The 9,135-nt window shown below is 49.6% G+C and overlaps 1 protein-coding gene across 4 annotated transcripts; it reads left to right on the top strand.

Moving 5' to 3' along the window:
- Positions 1-749: 749 nt before the first annotated feature.
- On the top strand, positions 750-6,364 carry LOC116590543 (cytochrome P450 1A2). 4 transcript variants are annotated; one of them, XM_032342440.1, is made up of 8 exons: positions 750-808; positions 1,313-1,437; positions 1,770-2,597; positions 3,142-3,262; positions 3,736-3,825; positions 4,085-4,208; positions 5,126-5,212; positions 5,938-6,364. In XM_032342440.1, the coding sequence occupies exons 3-8, from the start codon at positions 1,779-1,781 to the stop codon at positions 6,233-6,235; spliced, it is 1,539 nt and encodes a 512-aa protein (XP_032198331.1). In that variant the 5' UTR covers positions 750-808; positions 1,313-1,437; positions 1,770-1,778; the 3' UTR covers positions 6,236-6,364. The 4 variants fall into 4 exon arrangements, with proteins under 4 accessions (XP_032198331.1, XP_032198330.1, XP_032198332.1 ...); XM_032342439.1 differs by having other exon boundaries at positions 1,767-2,597; XM_032342441.1 differs by lacking the exon at positions 1,313-1,437 and having other exon boundaries at positions 1,767-2,597.
- Positions 6,365-9,135: the final 2,771 nt, after the last annotated feature.

Below are 9,135 nucleotides of genomic sequence, written 5' to 3'. Positions count from 1 at the left end.
CACAGCATGGATATTCTTCATTTGATTTTTTTTTTAAGATTTTAGTTATTTGAGAGAAAGGGAGTAAGAGAGAGCGTGAGAGGGGAGAGGGTCAGAGGGAGAAGCAGACTCCCAGGACTTGATCCCGAGACTCTTGGATCATGACCTGAGCCATAGGCAGTGGGTTAACCAACTGAGCCACGCAGGTGCCCTCTTCATTTGATTTTAAGTTTCTTTTCATATCTTACCAAGAGGGAGGAGGGCTGAGGGGGTCACCCTTTAGAATGCAGGGTACTTTTCATCTCTTGTTTTCAGATTAAGGACTTGGGCTGAAATTCAGAGATGTCCGAAGCATGCCCGTTCCCTACCTGGTTTTGCAGGTGGCTAGAGGGTTCCTACAGAGCACCCTTCTGAGAGGAGGGGACCAGCCTGTTCCGAGGGCTCAGGGACAGGTCTCTCCTCATGGGGACAGTAGAAAAGGAGCCTGGAACAACCCAGGAGACTTTTGCTCCTGGCACCCTGCCTGCCCTAGAGAGAAATGTCTATTGATCTTGGACCCTGAAAAGAGCTGGGCATTCCTCTCTAGTGACATAGCAATTCTCACTGAAGGGCTGCCCTGGGCCCTGGGTAGTAGGCGGAGCTGAGGGATCATGGCCCAAGGCCAAGGGCTGACCCTTCCAGTTTCATTTGATGACTTTCATATCAGGTGACCAGGGTGGCCATGCCAATCTAACAGAGGGTGGTATTTATAAAAGGTCCCCTCCCCCGAAGCCAGAAGCTCTGTACCAGCCTCCACAACCCTGCTCATCTCAAGCACCTGCCTCTACAGGTACCTTTCTTGGGCTCATTTTCCAGTCCCTGGGACCTCCCCCCTCCCCAGTATATCCTGGGACCCAGTGAGGATGGAGGAATGAAGGGACCCTGGGTTGGGTGTAGGAGGTCTGAGTTCTAGTCCTTCCTGCCCAGCTCCAGACCTGTTTCTCCATTTTTCAGTTGGCAGCTTGGACAGGGCCATCTCTAAGGACCCTTAGTGTGATTCAAATGGAGAAATGGGGAAGGGTCCCCACCTGGCACGAAGGCAGCCATGCCTCTGGCTGCAGCCCAACCTCAGCCTCTAAGATTGTGAGGAGCTAGGGAGGAGATGCTCTTCTTGGATGTCATAACGAAGGTCTTGGGAGAGGGGCCATCACCAGTCATTTGTATCAGCCCTGGGTGGGACCTTCGCCTCCTTGGTGTTGCTGGGTGGGCGTAGCAACCTGTTCCCTGAGTAGGAGGAGGTATTGGCAGGAAGCCAGCCTTGGCAGGGACCCTTTGGCATAATACCCAGGATAAGCCTGAGCTGGGGGCTGGCTTCCTGCACCTGCTACCTGGAAGAGCACGTGAGCAAGGAGGCAGAGGCCCTCCTCGGCAGGCTGCAGCAGCGGATGGCAGAGGCAGGGCGCTTTGACCCCTACAAGGGTACGTCTCTGTTTTGAAGTGTCATTTGCCTCCCCTCCAGCCTCAGAATTGGAGACAGCAGTGATGGGCAGAGGGGAGGGTCAGGACTCAAAGTGCAGACACTCAGGTTGGGCATTTCGAGATTCTTTTCCAAGCCTCAGATTCTGCAATGCTCTCAAGGTGAGCTTCTATGACACAGGACCCATGGTGGGTGTCACCTAGCCTTTCTGGTGTCCATCTGGGAGCCAAGCACCGAACATATGTCAGTGCTTATTGCTTGAGCAAGTGAATGAAGGAAGGAATGAAAGGCTCCGTCTTGACATTCAGCCTGGCTCCTCCGTCTTCTCCAGCAGTGAGCACAGATGGCCTGGTCCCCAATAGCTACTGAGCTGCTCCTGGTCTCCGCCGTCTTCTGCCTGGTGCTCTGGGTGGCCAGGGCCTGGCAGCCTCGGGTTCCCAAAGGCCTGAAGAGTCCACCAGGGCCGTGGGGATGGCCCTTGCTGGGGAACGTGCTGACCTTGGGGAAGACCCCACACCTGGCGCTGACGAGGCTGAGCCAGCGGTACGGTGATGTGCTGCAAATCCACATTGGCTCCACACCCGTGCTGGTGCTCAGTGGCCTGGACACCATCCGGCAGGCCCTGGTGCAACAGGGGGACGATTTCAAGGGCCGGCCTGACCTCTACAGCTTCACTCTGGTTACTGATGGCCAAAGCATGTCTTTCAGCCCGGACTCTGGACCAGTGTGGGCTGCACGCAGGCGCCTGGCCCAGAACGCCCTGAAGAGCTTCTCCATCGCGTCAGACCCGGCTTCCTCATGCACCTGCTACCTGGAAGAGCACGTGAGCAAGGAGGCAGAGGCCCTCCTCAGCAGGCTGCAGCAGCAGATGGCAGAGGCTGGGCGCTTTGACCCCTACAACGAGGTGCTCTTGTCCGTGGCCAGTGTCATTGGTGCCATGTGCTTTGGGAAGCGCTTCCCTCAGAGCAGTGAGGAGATGCTCAGCCTTATAAGCAGCACCAATGACTTTGTGGAGACGGCCTCCTCTGGGAACCCCGTGGACTTCTTCCCCATTCTCCGGTATCTGCCTAACCCTTCCCTGAAGAAATTCAAGGCCTTCAACCAGAAGTTCTTTCAGTTCCTGCAGAATATTGTCCAGGAGCACTACCGGGACTTTGACGAGGTGAGCCCAGGATGTTGGTGGTGAGGGGGCACCCTGCAGGGCCTGGGGGTGGCCCCACTCACCCAGCCTCCAGGTACACACACAGCTGAGGGGCTGCCAAGGCCCAGGAAGGCTCTGGAATGCATTGGATCAGCTGCTTGACCTGGGACCAATGCCTCTCCCTCTGGGGCCTCTGTTTCCTCATCCAACTGCCTCCCTCTCAGGATTGTTCAAAGCCCCAAGGATATTTGCCTGTGAATGAGGCCCTGGCAGAGACCTGCAATGTGGGGGGCTATTATCAGGAGAAGGCTCTTGTTCTGCAGGAATCTGAACCCAGACAGAAGCTAATCCACAGCTCAGGTGGCACTGGCTTCCCAGTACTCCCCTACAAAGCCCTCCTTTGAAATTTGACCCCAGGGTTACTGGGAGGAAGGGCACCCAGGGCTGCTACCAGCCACCCCTGGAACCCCAGCTAACTACCTGGAGGCCCCGTGGGAGTGCCATGGGGGGAAGGGCAAGGTCCGACCTGGAAGTGCCAGGATGCCCCAAGCTTGTGTCCCCACAGAGCAACATTCAGGACATCACAGGCGCCCTCCTGAAGCACAATGAGAAGGGCTCCAGAACTAGTGCTGGTCACATCCCCCATGAGAAGATCGTCAACATTATCAACGACATTTTTGGGGCCGGTAGGAACCAGACCCATACCTTTTCCATCCACCAGTGCCCGCTGTCCACACACAGACTTGCCAGGCCCCTGAGTCCATCTGATCATTGGCTAACCACACAACAGATGGTGTGGGATACAGACCCCTGGCCCATATTCAGGGTCTGAGTCCAGGTGGGCCCAAAAACTCCCAGTGGAAATTCAGCTAAACCCCTCTCTGCTTCTGGGTCTCAGTTTCCCCACCTGAACAATAAGGGGTTCTTTATCCTGTAAGTCTAGATCCCTGTAATGCCAGCAGCTAATCTTGAAACTAGTGATTCAAATTTGTGTTGAGGAGACCAGGTCTCTACCCTCAGGAAACTCATGGGGGTTGGAGAATGTAGGGGGAAGGGGGCAGAGAAACCCACAGCTGGTGTGTAAGTTCTGGATGCTTAGTAAATGCTGGTTTCTTGTTCTTGTCTTCCTCCCTTCCTCACCTTGTGCCATGCTGGCCAGGATTTGACACCGTCACAACGGCCATCTCCTGGAGCATCATGTATCTTGTGACAAACCCTGAGATACAGAGAAAGATCCAGGAAGAGTTGGGTATGTGGTTGAGATGCATGAGCTAAGAGAAGTCTTGGGATCCCCAGGTCATTTTTCCCATGTACAGGTAGCTGTTTTGTGCCTACTATGGGTCACACCTGGACATACAGTGGTGCCCACCCTTGCCTTGAACATGCTAGAGGCAGGGTCGTTAGCGGGCCTCACATATAAAACAGGCATAGTACCAAGTAATAGGGGACTTTGACGCCATGGGGGCAGGCAGGGCATCCCTAAGCCTTGTCTGGTCTGTGTTCCACAGACAGAGTGATTGGCAGGGCCCGGCAACCATGGCTCTCCGACAGACTCCAGCTGCCCTACCTGGAGGCCTTCATCCTGGAGCTCTTCCGACACACCTCCTTCGTCCCCTTTACCATCCCCCACAGGTAAGGCCAGCTTATCCTGCCCTACCACCTTTATAGTCCTTGCCGTGTTTCTTCTTCCCATCTTCTTAGCCCTGGCCCTGGCTCAGACCTTGGCCTCCGTTCTGGCCATGTCACCAGGTTCCTTACAGACCCTCAGCCTCTAGGCTGTCCCTAAGCAGTCCAACCATGATCAAACCACCCAGCTGTCAGGAGATAGTCACACTCTTGACCTCAGTTCTCCTTCACCTCTGCACACATTCCCTCCCTGCAAGTACTCTCAACCCAGCCAGACTGGCCTCGGTGGACCTGGCTGGCAAGACACAGTCAACCTCCAATTTTGCTTATGCTGGACCTTCTGCCTGGAATGCCTCCTAACCTCTTCTGCTACCAGAATCCCATCCTCACCCAAGGTCAATCCTGACACAAACTTGCCCTTCACTGGCAGGCTTTCTTGACTCATCCAGCTGGCACAGCTTCACTCTCTGATAGACTGTAGGACTTCCAGTCATTTGTCCTTGATCGTGTCCTGGGATTTTAACAATGTCAAGAGAGTTAGTGAACATTTACTTCTACCCAAATGTTGGTCTAGTTATTCCCAGACTAAAAGGCCTGACTCCTCAGCCCGGGTGGGAACTCCCCAGGGCTAGCCCAGGCTGCCTGTTTCTCAGCTCCAAAGTATGGCCAAGAGCACAGCTGGACACAAACGGAAGTTTAGTAGACACTTGCTGAAGTTGAAGAACAGGAGCTGAGGGAGGGGGAGGACAGTTTCACCCTCCCCTGCTCCTGATACTTCCTCCCAGTGTGGGATATGGAGACTGTGGAGACTGTTGTGGGCAAGTTATTGGCGTGGGGGAGAGTGGTTAGTAGGAGAAGTAGGTTCCAGAGACAAGCCCCAGTGTTCCTGCCCTGATCCTGACAGAGACCTCTTCCCTCCTCAGCACGACAAGGGACACGATATTGAAAGGCTTCTACATCCCCAAAGAACGCTGTGTCTTTGTAAACCAGTGGCAGGTCAATCATGACCCGTGAGTATACCTCTCCTACTGAAAACTCCATGAGATTCAGCAGACAGGAAGGCTCTTTATCCCCCTAGGAACTGGGTATAAATAAAGGAATGGGGCCTCAATTGCCATATGGACTCTGTTCTAAGTACCTAAACTTATGTCTGTGTTTTTCAAACATTGTACACAGGAAATGACCAGAAGGTTGGTTAGATTAGGGGACCTCATTCCCCAAGATTCCACTTTGGTAAGCAAACTGGAATCCCTCAGGCAATTGTGATGTCAATGGCCCAGGGACCTCTCTTTGGAAAATCCCACTCTGCCTGTAGGTAGGGGGACCATATAATTTACCATCCAAACTGAAGCACTTCTGAGTGTGAAAAAGGATGCTGTCAACAATAACTCGAAAACAATAAAGCGTAAACCAGGATGTACTGCTGATTCCCCTTTATATTGAGTAGGCTGGACATAATGTTTTCCTTCTTTTAATTTCTTTTAGTTGAAGTGTTATTTCTTTAAAATAACAAATAGATATGATAAAGCACCATTTGCAAGACCAATCGTTTTAGAGAGAGCGTTGTAAAAGAAATAAGCACGAAAGTACAGTTTAGTTCCTCTCCATTCTCTTCTCAGTACTCTCAATCTATTCTAACACTTGTGCCACCCACAGAAGTCTCCCCCCAGGCTTTTCTTCCCAGGGTGTCCCCCCACCCCAGCCAGAAATTCCATCTCCTCTGTTCCTCTTGCAGAAAGGTGTGGGGAGATCCATCCAAGTTCCGACCAGAGAGATTCCTTACCGCTGATGGCACTGCAATCAATAAGACCTTGAGTGAGAAGGTGATACTCTTCGGCATGGGCAAGCGCCGGTGCATAGGAGAGGTCATGGCCAAGTCGGAGATCTTCCTCTTCCTAGCTATCTTGCTGCAGCGGCTGGAGTTCAGTGTGCCAGCCAGTGTGAAAGTAGACCTAACCCCCATCTATGGGCTGACCATGAAGCACCCACACTGTGAGCATGTCCAGGCACGGCCACGCTTCTCCACCAAGTGAAGAAGGCACCAGCATGCCAAGGCAGGGGGAGGGGTAAGGATCATCCATGGGGCCTCAACCCTTGTTTTTTTTCCTTTTTCTTAAATAAAAGCTTTATGGAGGTATAATACAAACCATACAATTCACCTTCCAATGGCTTTTAGTATATGCACAGATCTTTGGGCATTCCTGAACCCCGTTTCAACATCAGGGGGAGATACACACACACACACAACACCAAGCAATTCTCAGACCCCAACAGGGTGTCCAAGAATTCAACTCAATTCTGACACTACCTACCCAGACATAGTATGACACTTCACAGGTTAAGAACTCAGTCTTACAAGATTGCCCGTCACCCCTGACATCAGTTGCCAGTCACAAGCCCCAGGCTGTTACCTGTGCTTCTGATCAACCAATTTCAGATTGGAGGTTCCAACGACCTCCTCCTTAGGTTCTTTAATTTGTTAGAGTGGCTCACGAAACTCAAGGAAACACTCAGGTTTACCAGTTTATTAAAGGATATGACAAAAGATATGAATCAATTGCCAGATGAAGAGATACACAGGGCAAAGTATGGGAAAAGAGGACCTCCATGCCCTCTCCAAGCACCCCACTCTCCCCATTTTCTGTGTGTTCACCAACCTGAAGCTCTTGATCCTAGTCCTTTTGGAATTTGATGGCGGCATCATTGCATACTCAGGACTGACTAAGGCTTTGGCCATTGGCTGACTGATCCTCCAGCCCTTTTCCCCTCCCTGAAGGTTAGGGAATAGGACTGACCCAACATTCTAATCACATGGTTGGATCTCCTGGCAACCTGCTCCTGCCCCTGAGTACAATCCAAACATTACCTTCATTAATATAACAAAAGATCCCCTCATCATTTTCAACACCTAGGAAATTCCAAGGATTAGGGGAGCCAGGAGCCAGGATCTGTGGGCAAAGACCAAATATATATGAAAAATGTATATTTGGTCATCTGAATGACCGAATATATATTTCTTATAAATCACAATATCAAAACAGAGTTGTACTACCGTACCATAATCAATTTAAGAACCTTCTCATCCACTGGAAAAGAAAGCTCATACCAGTTAGCAATCACTCCCTATTTCCCCTTAACCCAGTTCCATATCCCACTAGTTCTAGACAACTACAAAACTACCTTCTGTCTCTATAGATTTGCCTACTTTGGACATGTCATACAAACATAATTATACAAGAAATTGGTCTTTTGTTAGTGGTTTCTTTACTTAGTGTAATGTTTTCAAGGTTCATCCATGTTGTAGCGTGTATCAGTAAACCCTGGTTTCTTGAGTCCTAAGAGAAGGCCCAGGTTTGTTTCCTCAGTCACTGATGGGTACATTGTTCACTGCTCTCTCTTCCCTCCTTTCCTGTTTGACCCAAGTCTTTGAACACTTGGATGGAATATAAAGGAAGTGACCCACCCTTATGGCCAAACCCAGATGGCTGAATGGCAATCCCTCGTGTTCCATCTTCAAAACATCTGACTTCTCACAAGACCTTGATTTGTTCATGCACAGCTAGGGGTGCAGAAGCTCCCAGGAAGTGCTTGGGTTATCTGCAAAAGGCCCAGGTCTCATCAAAGGGCACTATCAAAAGATTGAAAACATAAGCCACAGAATAGGAGAAAATATTTGCAAATCATATATCTGATAAGGGATTGATATCCAGAATATACAAGTAAATCCTACAAATCAACAAGAAAACAAACAATTCAAAAATGAATAAAAGAGTGATGACTGATGACTGAGTGGCTCAGTCATTAAGCATCTGACTTCGGCTCAGGTTATGATCCCAGGGTCCTGGGATCCAGCCCTGCACCTAGCTCCCTGCTCAACAGGAACCCTGCTTCTCCTCTCCCTTTGCCATTCCCCCCACTTGTGCTCTCTGTCTCTCTCAATGTCTCTGTCAAATAAATAAATACAATCTTTAAAAAAAAAATCTATGAGGGGCGCCTGGAGGGCTCAGTGGTTTAAGCCTCTGCCTTGGGCTCAGGTCATGATCCCAGGGTCCTGGGATTGAACCGCATTACATTGGGTTCTCTGCTCAGCAGGGAGCCTGCTTCCTCCTCTCTCTCTGCCTGCCTCTCTGCCTGCTTGTGATTTCTGTCTGTCAAATAAATAAATAAAATCTTTAAAAAAAAAATCTATGGTGCACCAAAGACAAAGTGAAATAAATCTACACACACCACTACACAGATGCACATACACTATATACAAGTTAAGAAAATACAGAAAATTAGTAATTGTGGTAAGTACTACAAAGAAGACTGTCCACTCACTGTTTGTTTGTTTGTTTGTTTGTTTTTCAAAAAAAAAAAAAGAAAGAAAGAAAAGCTACACAAAACTGACAAACTTTTAGCTAGACTCACCAAGAAATAAAAGAGACTCAAATCAGTAAAATCAGAGGAGACTTAGAACTGATACAACAGAAATACAAAAGGTCATAAGAGACAACTAGGAACAGTTATATGCCAACAAATCAGAGAACCTGGAAGAAATGGATAAGTTCCTAGAAACATGTAACCTAATATGCTGTCTGATTTTAAACTACACTACAAAGCTATAGTAATCAAAACAGTATGGTATTTGCATTAAAATTTACACATAGGGTGCCTGGGTGGGTCAGTTGATTAGTAGTTTGCCTTCAGCTCAGGTCATGATCCCAGGGTCCTGGGACAACCCCCCCCCTCCGCCCCATCGGGCTCCCTGATTGGTGGGGAGCCTGCTTCTCCTTCTCCCACTGCCTGCCACTCCCCCTGCTTGTACTGTCTCTCTCTCTGTTGAATAAATAAATGAAATCTTAAAAAAATGATTAAAAAATAAATAAAATAAAATAAAACGGACCTGTAGATAAATGGAACAGAATAGAGAACCCAGAAATAAACCAATGAA

The sequence above is a fragment of the Mustela erminea genome, chromosome 5 (genome assembly GCF_009829155.1).
Source record: "Mustela erminea isolate mMusErm1 chromosome 5, mMusErm1.Pri, whole genome shotgun sequence".
NCBI classification, from domain to species: domain Eukaryota; kingdom Metazoa; phylum Chordata; class Mammalia; order Carnivora; family Mustelidae; genus Mustela; species Mustela erminea.
This window is presented reverse-complemented; position numbering and strand designations above follow the sequence as displayed.

Excerpts from the sequence above, each read along its gene's own strand:
- LOC116590543 (XM_032342441.1), top strand. The coding sequence starts at position 1,779 with ATGGCCTGGTCCCCAATAGCTACTGAGCTGCTCCTGGTCTCCGCCGTC. Across the intron at positions 2,598-3,141 it reads ACTACCGGGACTTTGACGAG|AGCAACATTCAGGACATCAC; the intron begins GTGAGCCCAGGA and ends GTGTCCCCACAG. Across the intron at positions 3,826-4,084 it reads AAAGATCCAGGAAGAGTTGG|ACAGAGTGATTGGCAGGGCC; the intron begins GTATGTGGTTGA and ends TGTGTTCCACAG.